The sequence below is a fragment of the Dermochelys coriacea genome, chromosome 4 (assembly GCF_009764565.3).
Source record: "Dermochelys coriacea isolate rDerCor1 chromosome 4, rDerCor1.pri.v4, whole genome shotgun sequence".
Lineage (NCBI taxonomy): Eukaryota > Metazoa > Chordata > Testudines > Dermochelyidae > Dermochelys > Dermochelys coriacea.
In genome coordinates, this window is record NC_050071.1 from 75,248,287 (window position 1) to 75,269,134 (window position 20,848).

General features: G+C 39.0%; 1 protein-coding gene across 2 annotated transcripts in view; it reads right to left on the minus strand.

Annotated features, from left to right (window-relative positions):
• The window catches only part of GLRA3 (glycine receptor alpha 3), a 146,340-nt gene that overhangs the window by 88,487 nt on the left and 37,005 nt on the right, over positions 1-20,848 (minus strand). For both annotated transcript variants that reach the window (XM_038400909.2, XM_038400908.2), the window contains exon 3: positions 17,973-18,040. In XM_038400909.2, the coding sequence (XP_038256837.1) occupies positions 17,973-18,040 (68 nt within the window). The remainder of the gene's footprint in view (positions 1-17,972; positions 18,041-20,848) is intronic.

A 20,848-nucleotide genomic window follows, 5' to 3' on the forward strand; every position in this document is an offset into this window, starting at 1 on the left:
AAAGCTATCATCTCCCTCACAGTACCACCCTTTAAAGTGTTTAGTCTATCCTGTTCCTTTTGTCTTTTTGTATTACTTTTACTGGTTGCATACAAGAATTAGGTAAACTTTGGCTGGTGTGGTTTCTCTTTCTTTCAAAAACAACTTTAGCTCCTTGAACTTCATCTTCAAAATCCTGTGACCCTTCTAATTTTAATATCATTTGCTCAAACAGGAGGATCACAATAGGCTACTTGTCAACACCCCTCAGCAATTCTCTCTCTCTCTCTCTCTCTCATTTTGATGTAATATTGTGGAAATGAATGACAATTATAGTGAATGAAAATACAGAATGAAATATAAAGCAAATGACTGGCTATTTCTTAGGGAAATTAAGTCTTTGGATGAGTGCAGTAAAATGTATTTTTCTGTGGGGGGAAAAAAAGAACAATTAAATCTAAGCTTATCTCACAATTTTTAACCAGAGTTCCCTTTTTGCAGTGTGCATACTTTCATGGTTAATTAGAGCTTGAGCTAATTAATGTAATACTAATCTATTACTTTACAACAACAAAGATAAAGATGAGTTCTGTATCGAGTCAAAGGGTATTTTGTCTTTATCATACTAGATGCAAGAGAGGTACAATGTGGGAACTGAAAAGATAAAGACTGATGTAAAGAAAGATTCTTTACTACTATACCTGAGAAGCTGGTATGTCACAAAATACATTCATGGATTTTGTTCTTACTGGCTAAAATTTCTAATAGTACTAACTTGGTCTCTGAAAAATATGAAATGTGACATGCTTTTTAGTGCTGCTTTGATTAGTGTAATTAGACAGGCTGCTCCGTGACTGATTAGGCTTGGTATAACAAGCACCTTTCCATTTTGCACTTGTTCAGTGACCCATACTGCACTTCAGGTAATCTAATTATTCTAAGTAAATGGATGGAGTTTCCTTAGTTTTCCCTTTCATGTGTGAACATTTAGGGCTGGACCCAGTGACTTCAATGGGCTTTGGATCAGGCCCTTAAACAACAGAAACTCTCTGTGCAAGTATTTAAACCCAGGCAAGCCTTTCATAGCTGTGGGATTTGCTGTTTCTTAAATAAATTTCCATAATCAAGTGAATGAGGAAGGGTTCCTAAGAGAACTGCTTCATTCATTAGGCATTTTTAGGAGACTGACCTGACTGAGAGTGATTCTGTGAATCAGCTTGTTGTGCAATGTTTGACTATAACCAATGGCATATTCAGCATACAGTGTTATGCTTAGAGATTGGGTATAGAGAAAAAGAGCTCACGGTTTATAAGCATTTCTCCCTAATCAAGAGAACACTGCATGGTTGGCCTGCCTGTACCAATTGTGCTGAGTTGATGATTTTCAGCACTAGTGGTCTTCCTGCTGGCAGGATGCAGCTTTCCAGAGAACTTCAGCTCACTGCCTGGGACTGAGAGATTGATTGATCTCTACCACTGACAGCTCTGGAGTTTGGTAACTTCTTTTCCAAAATGCTTGTGTCAAAGGGTAACTGGCCTGGAGATAAAAGAGAAGCCTACAGAGAAGTTAAGAGGTCAGGAGAGAAGGAGGGTTCCTTTTCAGCCTGCTGACTTTGTCCAGTCTAGGGGAAAGGACACAGCTGAAGCTGAGTGCTACAACTGGCCTGAATTATCAATTTGGAACCTAGAATGAAGGCTGTGGGATTCTGACCCAAGGTGTAGAAAACGATGTGCGACTCCTACAGGGGTGCAGTGGGATCCCTGAATCCAAGCAAAGGAAGAGTTGACTTTGGTGAAGGAGTAGTCTGACTAGCTGTAAGAGACTTAAAAAGTGAGATCCTCTGAAGGGGAAAATCTCAAACTATTCTGGCCTTGGAATAACTTCTTACAAGGGCTACAGAGGGCTATGAGGGACCTGAGAGCAGTGAACCTGCAGGACCCTGTCATGCCACAAGGCAGTGCCCTTACACGGCTCTCTGTCGCAGCTTCACTTCTATGACACATGTTGTTTCTATTCCTTAGCTTTTTTTAATCTACGGAAGTTGGGCCCTGACACAAAACCGTGTTCACCCACCAATACTGTCTCGTCACCATGAATCAATCTAGCTTGGCACAAAACACGACTACTTACCGTTGGAAACATCAAGCAATGGCAACTCGTATTACTCCTCTTGAGTTGGAAGGAGGGCAGTACAGTGAGTGTTAGTGGAATCCAGGGGTGAAAGTAACCGAGGCCACTTTCTGGGGCGGGGCCTTGGGGGGCAGGGGCAGGGCTGGGGGGGTCAGCAGCCCCCTTCCAGGCCGGCTGGCCTGCGCTGCCCAGGGCTCCCGTGTTCGTGTAAAGGTCCCGGGACTCCGGACACCGCTGCTGTCGTAGCAGCGGCGGTATCCGGAGCCCCGGGCCCTTTTAAATCGCTGGCCCCAGGGTAGTTGCTCCCTTTGTCCCCCTCCCCGCCCGTCAGCAGCGGGGGGGGGGGGCAAAAGGGGCAGGAACGTTAAAGCGCGGCAGGGTCCTTTGCCGCGGCTCCCGCGACTGGGGGCGGGGGGGGGGGCACAGCCACATTAAAGCGCCGCGGCGGCAAAGGACCATCCTTAAAGCGCTTTAATGTCCCTGCCCCCTTCGCCGGCGCCGCTGGGCCAGACCCTACCAGCAGGGCCGCTGACGGGGGGGGGAGGCAGCGACGTTCAAGCGCAGCCGCGGCAGCACTTGAAGGACGGTCCTTTGCCGCGGCTGCGCTTGAACGTCGCTGCCCCCCCCCCCCCGTCGGTGGCCCGGCCGGTACGGACCCTACCGGCAGAGCCGCTGACAGGGGAGGCAAAAGGGGCAGGGACGTTGAAGCGCGGCCGCGACAACGCTTTAATGTGGGCTGGGCGTGGGCCGGTGCGGGTTCGGCCCCGACCGACTCACTTTCACCCCTGGTTGAATCGTACTCCAGTAATACATTCATCATCTTCGGCTTAAAGTTCTCACAGCATTTATCTCTCAACCTCTACCTACCACTTTCCGTCACATCAGATGACTACATTGCGTCTTAGCTGCCTGGTCAGAGAATCTTAGACCCGAGATGCAGGTCTCCTCCTTGGTTTCCAATTATAGAGCTCTCATGCGCTTCATTCTCTGATCTCGGAGGGGTGTGATAAAAGCACAAAAAAGAGTCCAGGCTGCCGCTGATCAGATATTTATTCAATCACAATATCAACCATTAAGATGGTAATTATAGATAGCCTATTATCTTTAGTCGAGTTTTTCTACAGACTGCTTTCCCTGCCTTTCATAGTACCGTGCTGAAGTTTCCTGGGCTGACTAAAGTGTACAGGGAATGAAAAGGAGGACTTGTGGCACCTGAGAGACTAACACATTTATTAGAGCATAAGCTTTCGTGAGCTACAGTTCACTTCATCGGATGCATTTGGTGGAAAAAACTGTTTTTTCCACCAAATGCATCCGATGAAGTGAGCTGTAGCTCACGAAAGCTTATGCTCTAATAAATGTGTTAGTCTCTCAGGTGCCACAAGTCCTCCTTTTCTTTTTGCGAATACAGACTAACACGGCTGCTACTCTGAAACCTGTACAGGGAATGTAACTTTTAATGGAATGTTGGTTTCATGTACGAATTCTTTCCTGAAATAAATGTTTTACTCTCAGGTCCTGACTACGCACCATATTTAACTCCCCGCTCTTATTTTAAAAAGACTGACTAACATGGCCGGTACTCTGAAACGTGACTAACCCTGTGTAGCCAAAGATGGGGATTGTTGGTGTTTATTCAGGGGATAGGCATTGACACAGAGTCAGATTAATGACAGGTTTCAGAGTAGCAGCCGTGTTAGTCTGTATTCACAAAAAGAAAAGGAGTACTTGTGGCACCTTAGAGACTCACAAATTTATTAGAGCATAAGCTTTGGTGAGCTACAGCTCACTTCATCGGATGCATTTCGATGAAGTGAGCTGTAGCTCACGAAAGCTTATGCGCTAATAAATGTGTTTAGTCTCTAAGATGCCACAAGTACTCCTTTTCTTTTAGAGTCAGATTAAGGTTGTGTGGCATTCTAACTTTCAATTGTTTGTTCTTCAACTTTAACCTTAACTTTGAATTCATAAAAAAAGTGTATTACAATGTTCTAAAAATGTTGCTGTAATTTAACCTGTATCTCTTTAAAACATTATTTGTAATTTAGTAATGTTTTTTCCTCTATGAATTGTCTTAGATTTTAGAAACAATTTTTTAAAAAAAACCACCCTAATGCGTGGACAGGTACTCTTTTTTTTTTTTTTTTAATATTTCCTTCAGAAAGAGAGACTATATTTGCTAGAATTGTGGAATAAAGACATATTCAATGTGTCATATCAAACATTCTGCCTGTATTTATGCATTTTACAGGACAGATTCATGGCTTAATATTTCATAATTCAGAGGCAGAACTAATAAATATTGTAGCATTCATATTTGAATCAAGGGTTTTCTTTTATTTCACCAATTTTTTTTCAAATATAAATTAAATTTTGCTTTAATATTTTGTAACTGTTGATTATCCGAGTAGGATGTGATTTCCAAAGCATTTAGTGATGGTCTATCTCCGCTCCTATTGAAGTCAATGTGAGTTTTATTATTGACTTAATTGGAAGCAGAATCAGGCCAACACTGAGTGCTTTGAAAATTTCACCTGTAAGGTCAAGGATATAATTGTGCTCAATTACAAAGCACAGGTGATTAAATAAATGGTTATGTCCACATTCCGGTATTACTAGCTCTATCACCTGCCTTCATTAGCACTGATCCTAAGTATTGTTGCCTCTCTTACAAACCTTACCCAGAATAGATGGGGCTCCTTTTTGGTTGGTTCCATTCCATTCCTGCTTCCATTTTTCTGTTCCTTTCATGGAAATAGGACTATTTCCTTTGTGTTTTTCTTGTTTAGTTAAATTCTGCTATAGCCATAAATAAGTTTCTGGATGTATTATTTACAAGCATGGTATTAAAAATATCTGTCAAGGATGAAGCCTAAAGCCTAGGACAGATATTTTTATCAGCTGTATAATCAGAAAGTATTGTGTAATAGTAATAATGGATGTGGCAAACACTTTCCTTGGATGTCTGGGGAATATATTTTTATCACAGTGTGAACATAACTCTTGTTGTTAATGGAAGTTTTGTGTTCATAACTCCCAGTGCAGTGGGATTACACTAAAATCCCATTATGAAGGGAGGAGTCGGGAGTGGGGGAAGGCGTAGGTTTCTTTCAAGCCCATGCTCACCAATGCAAGTACCACTTGCAAGCTGGCCTTAGTATACAAACTACACCCTGTCTAATATGGCAGTCTTTCAGACTTGAAATTTTGTCAGATGACAGAGAATAACAATACTTAACATGTATCACTTTTCACCTATCGATCACCAAGATGTCTACCAAGTTGAGAAGCTTTATCAGCCACAATATAGGCAGCATTGTAAAATTGAGGTAATGTTCTATAAAATGAAATGGGAATGTTAAGGTATAAATTCTATTGTCTGATCTTTCAGGCAACTTGGATTTGTACTTCTGTACCTTCTTAAAATTAATATTTAGACAGCAGATGAAAAAACAAAAATATGAAACTAATGTTAGCCCCCCCAAAATACGTCTGTGTTTTATCCAGGCAATTCTAATAAAAGACAATGAAAGTCACGTAGGTAATACCCTATTCAACACAAACCTTCAAAAGACAGTGTATATATCTGTCTGTCTGTCTGGGTTCTTGGATGGCCCCCATTACTGTAGTGTCTTAGCATCTTGGCCTTACACCTTATTTATAGTGACTCTTTATCCCATCCGACTACCAGGGCCTGGATGCAGCATTGGAAGCCATCAACATTCACCCTGAAAAGCTCATAGGGATGTCAGGCGCTTTTTCCTTTCCAACAGCTGAACACTCCAACCCCTGCTAACTCAGTTGAGAAAGATTATGTCTTGAATCTAGATCCCACAAGTGGTAGCCCACCGCAGACCATTAAACAGCAATACAGGCCATAACTAATCTGGTTGTGTCAATAAATCAATTTTCATATGTTACTATAAAGTTACATTTTAAGCCACAAGTCAATAGATTTACAAACAGTGTAAAGACTATTTTTTTATAAGCATGGAAATAAACACAGGATCATTTGCTCTCCTACAAAGAGCAATTTTTTTTAAAAAAAATGTAATTTTATAGTTGAAATAAGGTAACTAAGAAACAGTACAAAGTATATACTGGTTCTCACCACCCCCATACACAAAATTGATTCTCCCCGCTCTCCCCCCAAGTCACATATTGCTGCAATATCATTAATATGGTGCAGAAAAAAACGCAGATGAATGAGCATTTTCCACAATTCTTTTAAATCAAGAGGCTACTTTTTACTAAAAGTTTACTGCAAACTTTTTACTATTTATTACCAGACAAACAACGCCTGAGTGTGCTCTTCAGTGTTTTCCACTAGAATATTTGGCTCAAGCAATACAAGCCCCTGAAGTATTCACAGTATCATTGTAACAACCACTAGTGTTAAACTTATTATTGTGTTGGCAGTATTACCAATGTTATTTCCTTTTTTTAAGGTTAATAATTCATATGTAAGACAAATTGTTCTAGGCTGACAAGAATATATTTATCACATAATATAGCCAAACAGGACAACAAGCCAAGTGTGGGGTTAGAGATAGTACAGAGAGAGAAAAGTAGTAGGAGTTGAGGAAGATGGGAAATGCCTGATTTACTACACTCAGAAACCTTTGACTGCACCCTTAGAAAGCTTTTAGAAAACTCCACTGAAGCTGTTTTCCTTGCCCCTATCCACCTACTCACCTATTTGCGTCACATGTGGGAGAAGCAACCACCTGCACATCTACCAAATGGATTAGGGTATTCCCCAGTTGTGGGGAGAGGTGAGAAGAGTGGGGCATCAGCGAGGGTGAATAGTTTTTGGGAATGAAACCAAGGGTTCACCTCAAAGTTATGAAGTGTAGGTAGTGCTCATTTAACTTTCGCATGCTGGTCCATTCTTGTACTTCCTAGGGTCTGCTCAGAATCAATCAAAACACATATTTCCTATATTCTGATACATTTGTGGATTAAATATTATCCATACCAAAGACTTCAAGGATTTTCAGTGTGTGCTAAGAATTGATACAATTTGGAGCAGCTTGAAAGACATACACAGATCATAGTAGCTCTTATACAGCTTTAAAACTTCACAGAAAGGTCCATAATGCCTCTTACTGAAGCCATAACAATCACATTTATGAACACACTGAGAATTTCCCTTTGAAAAGAAAAAATAAAAGAGAATAAATTTTAACTAGGTCTTGTATAAGATTTGTTACTTTTCTTTTTTATAATGGCTATAAATAAAAACATGTTTACTTTTTCTTGGTATGGGGCTCATTATAAACAAAAGTTTTAAAATGTATTGACATGAAGTATTATAAGCAGAGCTTATCTAAAATTATACATCTTTTTCCACACAGTCTGGCTACTGAAACTGAATATCCAAAAGACAAAAATTAACAAACAAAACAGAGTACATTGAAGACATAACTTTATTTTTAAATTTAACTTGGATTTTAAGGTAAATCAAACTGATCAGAAGAGGGGAATTCAGAGAGACCACTCTATACCTACTCATTGCGATGTAGTGTAGGCACTGATAAGCTCTTCCACCATACATGCACAAGGAAAGAGAAACGGTCTCTGAATGTCCTTCCTTTTCTTATTTTTAGATTCACCTTTAACATTGCTCTAAAATACTGTAGCTTTTTGTGTTAATGGAGTTTCGGTAAATTGTAGGTTCATGCAAAAATGAAAGCCAAAAGGTATATTCTTATCTGGATGGAGGAGATTTATGGGTTTAATGTCTATTAACGCTAATAGGAGTTAAGGGCAAAAATCACCATACATCAAGATGAGATTAAAACCCATTAGCTAAATACACTCACAAAGACAGCTACGCTAAAGACATCTGAAAACTCATTTCCTTTGGCTTTCATTTTTACATACATAATTTTGACACTGGTATCATTGTATTAATAAATTAAAAGAATGTTTGGACAGTTTGGTACAATAAGAACTATAAATCTATATTAGAATAAAAATAGTTGCTAGACAAAAACAAGATAATACACTGAATTAGTCTGTTGTGCACTGATTACAACAAATCACAGAATGTGATATGCACAGGATAAACCAAAAGGTATAACCACGTAACATTATAGAAAGGTCCTAGTGCAACATGAAAAATATTTTTTTACAGTAGAGGTGGATATATTTAATCCTGGGATAAGACCATGTTATGTTTTTGTACTTCTCAGTAACATCTGTCTCAGTTACTTATATGGCATCCATCGCTGTTGTACCTGGCTGTTTCACGATCTCTAATGTATTTAGCCTCACAGCACCCCTGTGAGGCAAGGAAGTCCTATAGCCCAATTTCACAGATGGAGAACTGAGGCACAAAGAGGCTAAATGAGTTGCCTAAAATCATGCAGGAAGCCTGGGGCACAGCAGGGACTCAAGTGCTAGGTTAGGGCACCTAACCACTGGCCACCTTTCTTCTTTAATGCTAATTAATAATGGAAAACACACATTTACTGCTCTAGATCTCTAAATCCTACAGGTGAAATAAAAAAAACAATTCACAGAGAAGGCATATGACTTGTTTGCTATATCTATTTCACTTTCTAGCTTGGCTTTTTTAGATATCAATGATATCATCTGTGTATCATTATTCTCCCCTAGCTTGAGCATTATAGCATTATTCTTCATTAACTTAAGTACAAATCTAAGTTGAGGGCAACCAGGAAAACAGACATGGACCTTTATCTAGTTGTACGTGGAGTTAGAAAAACTCAGAATTTATAAAAACATTATTGATGCTCAAGCTTTCTCCCTTCTATTCTTTAAAGCTATTATGTTCTCCAATTTAATGAATGCAGAAACTGAGAACTTGTGCATTAGAAAAATGTGTGCCCTTTTTATTCTTATGGGCTCAACATTTCTTTTTTCTTAAGGCCTAACCCCTTGAAAAGGCACTTAGACCTAAGGAGATGCTAGCCTACCCACTATTCCCACTACAGTTAATGGGAGTTGAGGGTCCTAAACACTTTACAGGATTAAGTTCTTAGATAGAACCTCTAGAATATTTGAGCCCATATGAAATATTTGGCTAAATCAGGGTTTGAATAAATCAGAGGAAGAAATTGGGAAAGTAACTAATCCCATAAGACAAAAATGAAGAAGTAAAAATGCTAGTTAGGTGGAGGTTGGACAAATGAGAAAAGTGCAGTTTTTTTTCCAGCTTGCTTTCACTGCTGAATGCAAGTGGAAAAGAGCAGGGATTCTGTAAGCTTTTCCAAGCAAATAGTTTTCAGCAGATCACATCTCTGGAGATCAGTTTGCAACTGTACCAATGATAAACTCAAAGATGATCTAAAATATGTTTGCTGCTAAAGAGAGGGAACTATTTCAGAACATATTTTAGTGCGGAGTTGGTCTTTAACATTGGTACCTTGTGAAAGAAACATATTACTCTACTCATAAATTCTGAGAACAGCACAGATGCACTAATAATCTGAAGGATGTATAAATGATCTCTGAAATCCTTATCTGATGGAAAAAATAAAAATTATTAGGATGTAAAAAAGAAGATATAGTCAAATGGTTTGATTCTTTCAAGGGATAGCTCAGTGGTTTGAACATTGGCCTGCTAAACGCCAATCCTTGAGGGGGCCATTTAGGGATCTGGGGCAAAAATTGGGGATTGGTCCTGCTTTGAGCAGGGGGTTGGACTAGATGACCTCCTGAGGTCCCTTCCAACCCTGAGATTCTATGAATTAAAAATGTAAACCCCAGTGTAGAATACAAATACTATATATTAGCTCTCAGTGTTGCAACTACTATGGTAGTGAAGGTAACATTTTTGGGAAAACCCCTAATTACAAATTTTTCCATATCTTTACTAGAAACCTCACAGATCAACTTTACTAGATGAAAAGAATGTTTCATATTTCATCCTTTAAAAAACAACAAATTAAAAAGAGTGCCCTAATCTGATTGCAAATTAGATCAACACCCATTGTTGTGATATCTTAATGTGCACATTTTTTGAAGTAGAATGTGAGTGCATTTTTAAATACTTTTTCCTTATATATGTGAAGTGTGTGTGATATGTCTTGTATGGAAAAGGAAGATAAAATGAAACTGGCAGATTAGAATGCAGGTTCAGCAAGAGGATTTGCACAGATTAATCTGTTCATGTAACAAACTAAGCAGCTGCTGGCCCAGTAGAATTTGAAAGACCTTTGTCTGCATCTGACTCAGTGTCCTAGGCTAAGGACTGCAAAAGCAGGATCATGATACAGAATACGGAAAGATAAATAGCACAAATTTCAAACCTAGTACAAGATCCAACTGTAGATTGCAGAAGTGATGTTTCTATTTGTCCTTCTAGAAGGGAAAGATTTAATTATCAGAGAGCAGGAAAGGCATTTCTATAGCATGTTGAATCTGGAAGGTGACCTGTATTTCAAGTTATGGGAATTGTGACCTAAAAAGTGTGAACTAGACTATTCTGCATTATTCACTGTAAACACTGACAAATTAAGGGATCTGTTAGGTCTAATGTTGTACATGTTTCCGCCAAAGGAAGACACATTTCACAGACACTAGTGGTTACCAACTAAACAGACTCTATTGTACCGAAAATCTGGGAAACCTACCACGAGTATTATTACATACATATAAGGGAATATTTCCTTCAAGCACTCTGTTTTAAGACAATCCCATGGCAGAAATAGATATGCTCAGCTATAAGACAGTCAGGCTGATTAAACCAAAGAAGTGGATAAGAGATGACCTAATGTTGACTGGTCAAAAAACACGGTACACAATTTTTTTTAGTGTGGGTGAAAAGCACATCTTGCTTTTGTCTATATAATATGTCAGGCTTTAACGGAAGGTACTGCTAGCAGCAAAAAAGGCAGCTCACCCAATTCCTACCCATAGTCTGACTGCATTCCTATTTGCAGCCAGACTCAAGAAATACCCATGACCAGAAGTTTGGCAGGAATAAGCAAGAGAGAGATTCTTTAAGGATAATTAGCTGCCTTGATGGCATTTGCCATTAGACCTCTTTCCAAGAGTGTGTCAATGCACTCTTAGCACATGTATAGTTAGTTCACTTAGAAATATTTTTAGTTTATTTCTGTGCTAATATCAATGTGCTCTTCTTGACCTTTAAAATCCTTCAAGAAATTTGGTGAAAACTCTCTCTCCTTTTTGGTCAATCATAGTCTCAAGTGCTAAATGAGATTCGTTGATGCTGATTTTTCTTCCCTATAACCAACTACACCATATTTGCTAGTCTTTGCTTCATCCACTTAGCACATTCCTTTTCTGAAACTCAAAACCAGAAATGTCAACAATGAGGCCACCCTCATTCTTTAAACTGAAACTGAATAATCATATTTAATTTTTAGCTGGGCACTGCTTATTGCTGTACATTAAATTGTGTTACATCTCTTTAAAAGTATCTTGATATATTTTGGCCTGCATTTACACAGTACCATATCATGCTATCGTGAGAAACTTTGTGTATGAACAGGGATAGTATGGACACTATGGATGGTATGGACACTCCCTTATCTTTTAAGAGTTGTTGCCAATGACTAAATCAAACTGTACTAAAACTTTTTAGCCTCCCAGCACTCAATCCTGCAAGATTCTGAGCACTCTGGCCTTAAGCCAGCAAACCACTTACGTATATGTTTTAAGTTAAGCATATGGACAGTCCATTGACTCATTGCATTCGTGAAATTAAACATGTGCTTAAGTGCTTTGTTAAATGAGGGCTACAGTGCTCAGAACCATGCAAGATCAAGCCTTTAAGTCATATTTAAGTCTCAGAGTTGCACAAACCTATAAAGGCACAATGGCCAGAACTGCAGAATACTACTGAAGACATGCTACTATTTTAAGAACAAACACCTGCTCTTAATTTAATCAAATGAAATTGATTTAATTCAATGTAATTTACAATCATGAGGAGTTTAGATAATTAGGTAAATTAATGGGATTGAATTATTAAATGCTTATAGTATGTTGTGCTTCTAAATCTAGAAAGAATATTTTTATTTTGAAATATTTTTGCCTATTGCTATCATTGCTTTGCTTTTAAAATTCCTGGATCACACAATAAGGAATACAAATGGTGGGGCCATGTTTGTTTGTTTGTTTATTTTTAATCAAACAATGGGCCAAATTTGGAAGTCCTTACTCATTTCTCATTCCTTCCCTACCCAGGCAAAGCTCTTATTGATGGGAGTCTTGATGAGTAATATATGTCAGGGACTAAATCCTCAGCTGGTATAAGTCAGTATAGTTCTATGAGTCTGGTACCAGGACTGGGCCCAATGCACAAACAATAAACAAATGGCAATATTTGACCATATTCATATACAAGTCTGAAAAAGTCTGTCTAGAGTGAATTCCAATTGGTATAATTTAGATCTCTGTTAAACCAATGTACGTTACACCAACTTAGGCTTCCTTAGACTCAGTTAGACTCATGCCTTCTTACCTACATATAATGTACACTCCCTCCTTTAAAAATAACCTTTCATTTTGGCTCGCTGAGACTGAAATGACCAGGAATGTGAGTCCACATGACTTTAACTCGCATTCTAAGGGAGCATGAGATATGAGTGTAAAGTCAAAGCAACTAACTGGAGGTGTAACAAGGTAGCCCACTTTAACTCATACCCAGTTCTTTCATTTACACCTTCTGGCTCCTTAGATTCCCTTGCATATCAGTCCAAGGGGATCCACTGGTCTTGCAGAACCTACCTGAGTGTAAAGAAGCTGGATATTCATTTCACACCTGGGTAAATCTAATATAACCTCAATGAAATCAATGGAAGTGATAGTGTAAAAATTCATATAAGTAATATGGAAATAGACTTCTGGTTTCTAAGACATCACCCCTGAATTAAGCCAGTTGTCTCTTGTTATACATAGCCACGCCAGCAGAGGGAGCTCAAAGATTTTGATCACCTTAAAAACCACAACATATAGATACAATATAGATTTCCAGTATATTGATACAGTATAGATTATAGGCACATTGCTAAAATAATTCCTGTAAACATAGGCAAATATCTTTTAAAACAAATCCATTAGATTAATATACATTTAGAGGTTTACATTTCCAGAGAAGCTTTCAGATATCAATTAATGACTTCCCTAATTTGTATTTAATTTTTCTCTTAAAAGTCTTTATGTAAAGATTGGAAAGAAATACTTGAATAAAATTTTGGACATTGTGGTTACTCGCTTCTAAATTGTCTGTATACATCGTGATTTAAAATAAATACCAAGAAGAAGGTAACTGGTCAGATGTGTTTCATATAACTTGGACAGAACAAACAACAAATATTGTAGTAAAATACTGTGAGATGACTCCTATTCAACACAGTTCCATAAAAAAAAATCCAGTTTGTAATAAAATGCCAGATGTTACTATTGTAACATTAAGGTATAAACACTGTCCTAGTTTTCAAGAGCTGTTCGTCATCACAGTTCATCATCACAGGTCACAAATAAAGTCACGTGTGAGTGCTCATATTTTAAAATGACTGATTTCATTCCAACAGAGTTCAGCATCTACTGACCATAAGTAAAAGTCTTCTCTGAGCAGCATCAGTGCATAAGTTACAAACAAATTACCAATATTATGGAGTATCAGCAGTTGCTATGTAATCTAGGTTGCAGTTTTTTGTGCATCCTTAACATGTTTGCAGATGGCATTACTAAAAAAGTTAATAAATACTATACCATGATGCTGACAATGCTTTGGAATTTCCTATATTTATAACGTATGTGACTCTGGTCTATTTATGCCATACCATGTTAAGTGTATTATTTATTGGCACTCATTGTACCTAGGAACAAATTGTACAGATCACTATTTTCCTATCTAGAAGCTATCTTTCAAAGATCATTAGAGCTAAGGTTAAATATTATTTGTAGGTTTTAATTATTTTAACTAACCTCTTTCCAAGGTGGTAACAGAGCAAAATGTATCATCATCTTCTTTGGTAGGAGACTATAAACTTTTACAATGTGAAAGTAACTTAATAATGGAGATGAAATGGTTAAAATGGGAATTACAAGTCCAAGGTATGTGAAACAAATCTGACCATGTTTTCATTTAAGATTCAATTTTGGCTTTCGAGAGCCAGGGGAGCACAGTGAGCAGGGAACACTTTCAGAAGCCAAATGCTGAGGAGGAGATCTTATGCCGATAGAAGCCCTGATCCCATTCTTAAAAATAGGCACATGCTTATGTATCTTGCTGGATTGGGGCCCTGATGCCTTCTGGGCACAGTGAGGCTTATAGAGGCAGTATCACTTGCTACCTGTAAAGTGGTGTAGCCAGTTCCTCTCCCCACCACCCTGCCAGCACACTATGGGTAGGAGAAGTAATGGTCCGCCCCTTGCCTAAACACACCCTATCCAGGGATTGTGTGCTTTGCGAACACTCTTTCTTAGGGCATAAATCTGGCCCTAGTGCTATTTATTTAGTGCTATTTTCTGGATAAAAGTTGGCTTGTCTAAAGTCCACATACTGCACTCAGTCTACTCATAGAATTGCCATAGCTATCAGTGGTGTTTCGGTCCATGGATCAAAAGCAGTATATGTTTGTAATTATATTAGAATGTGTGTAACTGCATTGGAAATTACATAGTGTTCTATCTTTTCAAAAGGGCTTTAAAAACATCAATCAATCTGTACCTCTGCTACATCTGTACCTCATTCTACAAATGTGAAAAGTCAGGCACAGAGAATGAAATAGACTTGGCAAGGCCACATAGCAAATCAGTGACCAAGCTGAGATTAAATGCACACGGTTTTGGCCCCCAGGTCTGCAATCAGTACAATAGACCATCCTGCTCTCTGAACTGAAATTAAATAAAAGCATTTCTGTGTATACGACAACACGAAAGATGTCAAGTTCATTAACAGGTGTAAATATCCTAGAAATGTTTGATAGCCTCTAAATGGCTGTCAGTGTTTGTAATATGATACATACATAAATGAAAGAAATGGGAAAGCACTTAGTGTGACTTCCAAAGTTATTTTCATTCTTTCCTCACATTTTTCTTTTAGGTAAAACCCTTTTGGAAGCCAAATTTCATTGAAATTTAATGGCTAAATTCTCATTTCCTCTGGAAAGCCCAAGCAAACAGCTCTTGAAGAAAGAAAAGGAGTACTTGTGGCACCTTAGAGACTAACAAATTTATTTGAGCATAAGCTTTCGTGAGCTACAGCTCACTTCGTCGGATGCATTTGGTAGAAAATACAGTGGGGAGATTTATATACACATACACAGAGAACATGAAACAATGGGTTTTATCATACACACTGTAAGGAGAGTGATCACTTAAGATGAGCCATCACCAGCAGCGGGGGGGGGGGAGGAGGAAAACCTTTCATGGTGACAAGCAAGGTAGGCTATTTCCAGCAGTTAACAAGAACATCTGAGGAACAGTGGGGGATGAGGTGGGGGGGAGAAATAACACGGGGAAATAGTTTTACTTTGTGTAATAACTCATCCATTCCCAGTCTCTATTCAAGCCTAAGTTAATTGTATCCAGTTTGCAAATTAATTCCAATTCAGCAGTCTCTCGTTGGAGTCTGTTTTTGAAGCTTTTTTGTTGAAGGATAGCCACCCTCAGGTCTGTAATCGAGTGACCGGAGAGACTGAAGTGTTCTCCGACTGGTTTTTGAATGTTATAATTCTTGACGTCTGATTTGTGTCCATTTATTCTTTTACGTAGAGACTGTCCAGTTTGACCAATGTACATAGGAGAGGGGCATTGCTGGCACATGATGGCATATATCACATTGGTAGATGTGCAGGTGAATGAGCCTCTGATAGTGTGGCTGATGTGATTAGGCCCTATGATGGTGTCCCCTGAATAGATATGTGGACAGAGTTGGCAACGGGCTTTGTTGCAAGGATAGGTTCCTGGGTTAGTGGTTCTGTTGTGTGGTGTGTGGTTGCTGGTGAGTATTTGCTTCAGGTTGGGGGGCTGTCTGTAAGCAAGGACTGGGCTGTCTCCCAAGATCTGTGAGAGTGATGGATCGTCCTTCAGGATAGGTTGTAGATCCTTGATGATGCGTTGGAGAGGTTTTAGTTGGGGGCTGAAGGTGATGGCTAGTGGCATTCTGTTTGTTGGGCCTGTCCTGTAGTAGGTGACTTCTGGGTACTCTTCTGGCTCTGTCAATCTGTTTCTTCCCTTCAGCAGGTGGGTATTGTAGTTGTAAGAATGCATGATAGAGATCTTGTAGGTTTTTGTCTCTGTCTGAGGGGTTGGAGCAAATGCGGTAATATCGTAGAGCTTGGCTGTAGACAATGGATCGTGTGGTATGATCTGGATGAAAGCTAGAGGCATGTAGGTAGGAATAGCGGTCAGTAGGTTTCTGATATAGGGTGGTGTTTATGTGACCATCGCTTCTTAGCACCATAGTGTCCAGGAAGTGGATCTCTTGTGTGGACTGGTCCAGGCTGAGGTTGATGGTGGGATGGAAATTGTTGAAATCATGGTGGAATTCCTCAAGAGCTTCTTTTCCATGGGTCCAGATGATGAAGATGTCATCAATGTAGCGCAAGTAGAGTAGGGGCATTAGGGGACGAGAGCTGAGGAAGCGTTGTTCTAAGTCAGCCATAAAAATGTTGGCATACTGTGGGGCCATGCGGGTACCCATCGCAGTGCCGCTGATTTGAAGGTATACATTGTCCCCAAATGTGAAATAGTTATGGGTGAGGACAAAGTCACAAAGTTCTTGAAGAGTGGATTTGTCCTTCCCACTCCTAATTCATGACTACTATTGTATATAGTAGCAGCTGCAGTCTGCTGAACATCTCCTTTCGCAGGGAGGTTAGCCAATTAATATGTATAGTTTGCTTGCTTACTAGACATAAGCCTACCTGTCCCATGGCTTCCCCCAAATTCACCCTCTGAGCTGCTAAAGAGAGTTATGCCTAAGTACTTCTCCACAGCAGCTAAAGATTAAATAATCGTAATGCTTAATTTGTGCCAGGGTTGAGCCCTGACACCTCTAGATTTGGCAGTTTATAGCCCTGGCACCTCTGGGCTTGCCATGTCAGTTATTAAAGTAAAAAAAATTGCTTGAAACCCTCCACCACCTCTTTCATTACAAATTAAGCACTGTATTGTCCCCCTGTTCAACCCAAATAAGTCTCTTTGGCTGCTGGCCCTTGAAACCTCTTCAATCTGCATAGGATGCACATTCATAGAAAGTGCTCCCAATTTCCCATCAGAAACCACCACATTAAGGTAGCTTTCTACCTGAAAGATCAGTTTACTGTATCACCAGCCTCCATAGCCTTCTAAGGCTTTCAGTGTTCAGGCAGCTATGAATATTTTTCTGGTGGACTGGAGTCTTAATAGTTGATTTTCTTTAATGTAATCTATACATTAGTGCTACATTTCATTTATAATAAATAATACTTTACTGAAAATAAAGACATTCATCATGTAAAATGTATTGCCCCATCTGTTATATAAAATGGAACAATAGCATATAACTAACAAATCTACTAGATCCATAAATTGTGTTATTAGAAAGGTAAAATGCCATAGAACAAACTTTTTAATTCAAAAGTTAAAAAAAAATCACATGAAATTTCAGTACAACTATCACAGAAGATATGAAAAGCATCACTGTTGGCCCTCACCAGTGCATTCTTCAGCCTGGTATCAGTAAAACGATGGATTTTTTCCCAGATAAACCAACTATTAAGTTAAATATTCTATTTATTGATTTTAACCATAACAAAAATGATTTCCTCCTCAGTTTAGTTCCAAACTAAAATAAGACCTAACTTGTTGTTCAGTTCTTTGAGTTACTTTAAGTTGCATTTTAAATGTTTTCTGAGGTAAAGTGCCTTACCATGGTTGTCTCTGCAATAGATCCAAAGCTGTTTATAAATATGTTACATGTGACATTAACTGGAGGGCCTGAAAAAGAAAAAAAATATTGTGTGACAATCAAAATATATCAACTGACTAAACTATGATAAAAACAAAGACTCAATCACTTGGGAAGAAGTAGACTACATTCAGGACTTTTAAGTGATGCGAGAGTGTGTTTTGTTTAGTGCTGTTGTTTTAACTGTTTAATAGATTTTTTCAGTTCATTTTTTTTCAAAGATTCATTAACTGTCCTATAATTTGTAGAAATCCCAATTAGGGCTCAGGAAAGAGAAGGGAGCTCATCAGGTCTTGAGGGAAGATGCCATGCAAAAGTGAATGTGCTTTTTGTTGAATTTGTACTATGTCATCTAAAACAGTGTCAGTTTTAGTACAACAACCAGGAAAAAAGTAACTCTTTACTTGACAGATCTGCTATGTCTGAATCCTGTCTACTGCTTTTAGTAAGAAAGGCACATTATTAGAGCTTTTTGCTCCTGTTAGCTGTGTTGGCTATTCAGTGCTAAGAAAAAAATAAGCTAGATTCTATTCTGCGACAACCACAGAAATGGCACTCTCCTGCCTCCACGGGTGAGGAAACTTGATAGGGCTGGCAGTGAAAGAGGACAGTCCCAGCAGTGAGCATCTGGTACAATTGGCCTGAATTTTTCAGAGATGTCAGATACAGGCACTAACATATAGCTACAGAATGTGAGGGAATGGACTGGGCAGGACTTGTGATACCAGACATAGTGGCTGAGTGGGGTGTGACCAAACTAGTTGCTGGCACCCCTTGTGGCCAGTTTCCAGTGTGGTTAAAAGGATAAAATAAAATGATTCTCAGAGGTAAAACACCTTGGATTTTAGTGATGACCTTGTGCTCATAGAATAGAGTGGCATTTGGCCTTCACAGACTGAGGTTAGACCTTGGTGCCCTCATAGGCAAGGTCCCCACCCTTCTGCACTCTGTCCCCCTTGCAGAGGGGAAAGGAGTATGCTAGGACTCAAAGCAAGCTGAGACCTTCGGGCTAGGCTGAGGAAAGCCTACCCTCAGTTACATATAATATGGGTCATGGGTAGCACTCCTCCCCTTGTTAAAGTTTAACAGAAGTTGCGGCATGCCACTTAAATCCATCCATTTGTAAATCCTCATTTCACTGCTGTGTCCCTATTAGTAGTTCAGGATCCATTCCTGAAAACATTTGCTACCAGGCATAGTCTTTCTACTACTCTATTAGCTCCATTGAATACAATCAACAATTATTATCTTTCCCTGAATTTGCAAAGGATCAGTAAGCAAAGCAATGCTTGTGAGTCTGATATCTGACTTGAGAGCTGAATCAACTTCTTGTGCAAAAAAAGGTTTTAAAATAATGTTAAACATGGCATTATGGGGTTTAATATTACAGTTTTTCAATTATTTTCATATCATAATTACTCTGTTAATTAGTGAAATTTTTTCTTCTAACTGGCAGCCCAATCATCAATATTATTATTTAACTCAGTTTGGAATTTGAAAACCAAGCTGGGTTCTTTTCTTGTTTCATATGATTACCAGTAATAAGGATCCCAGATTTAGAATTTAAGAACCAATCCTGCAGATTTACTAACAAGAGTAGTGTTTAACTATTCTGAGTAATCACATTGAAGTCATAAGCAGCTCTGTCATTGCTAATGCTTCACTGCTCACTGACATCAATGGGACTACTGCAGTAATAGATGTTTGAAGATCAGCATCTTCGTAAACAAAAAATTCTGCTCATGGTGCATGAACCAGAATAGAATCCAGCTCTCCTTTTTCTCAACTGTATTGGCTCTACAGTGAAGTACAGAAGCAAAAAATCACTAAAACATATCTCTCTGTTTACTTCATTGAGATGAGTACATACAGGAAGCAGATCTGTTGGGTAAGAAGGTATCAATTTTTCAGTCAGTCACTTTGAATATGATGGCATTTAATTTACTAATTTAAAAATTTAAAGCTGCCTTATCTGATGTTTCAATGTAAGATATGACTGGGGTCAAGAAAGGGTGCAAGTAGTGGGAAGGCGATTTCAGGGGATCATACTTAATGGCTGCCACTGGGTGATGAAGTTATCCAATGTGTGTGTGCAAGTAAATTCCAGTTCAGAGGTACATCACGTTTTTTATATACCTGTGCGTTCTATCATTTCCAATTCAATATGCTCCAGTCTACTTCAAAAGATAACCCAATGGAATTTTATAGTGCACCCAATGGCATATCAGTTATTGAAGAAAAACAACAAAATAATGCTCTGGATAAGATGCACAATTCCATCCTAGTAAATTGAACTAAAAAATCTAGGATCACTTAGGAAAGTGATACATAGACTCAGATATTCAGGACAGAAGGAACCATTATGATCATCTAGTCTGACCTCCTGCACAATGCAGGCCACAGAATCTCACCCACCCACTCCTGCAATAAACTTCTCACCTATGTCTGAGCTATTGAACTCCTCAGATCATGGTTTAAAGACTTCAAGGTGCAGAGAATCCAAGTGACCTGTGCCCCATGCTACAGAAGAAGGCGAAAAACCCCCAGGGCCTCTTCCAATCTGCCCTGGAGGAAAATTTCTTCCTGACCCCAAAAATGGCTATCAGCTGAAACCTGAGCATGTGGGCAAGATTCACCAGCCAGATACCCAGGAAAGAATTCTCTATAGTAACTCACATCCCACCCCATCTAACATCCCATCACAGACCATTGGGCCTATATACCATGAAAAGTTAAAGATCAATTGATTTCCAAAATCATGTTATCCCATCATACCATCTCCTCCATAAACTTATCGAGTTTAATCTTGAAGCCAGATCGGTCTTTTGCCCCCACTG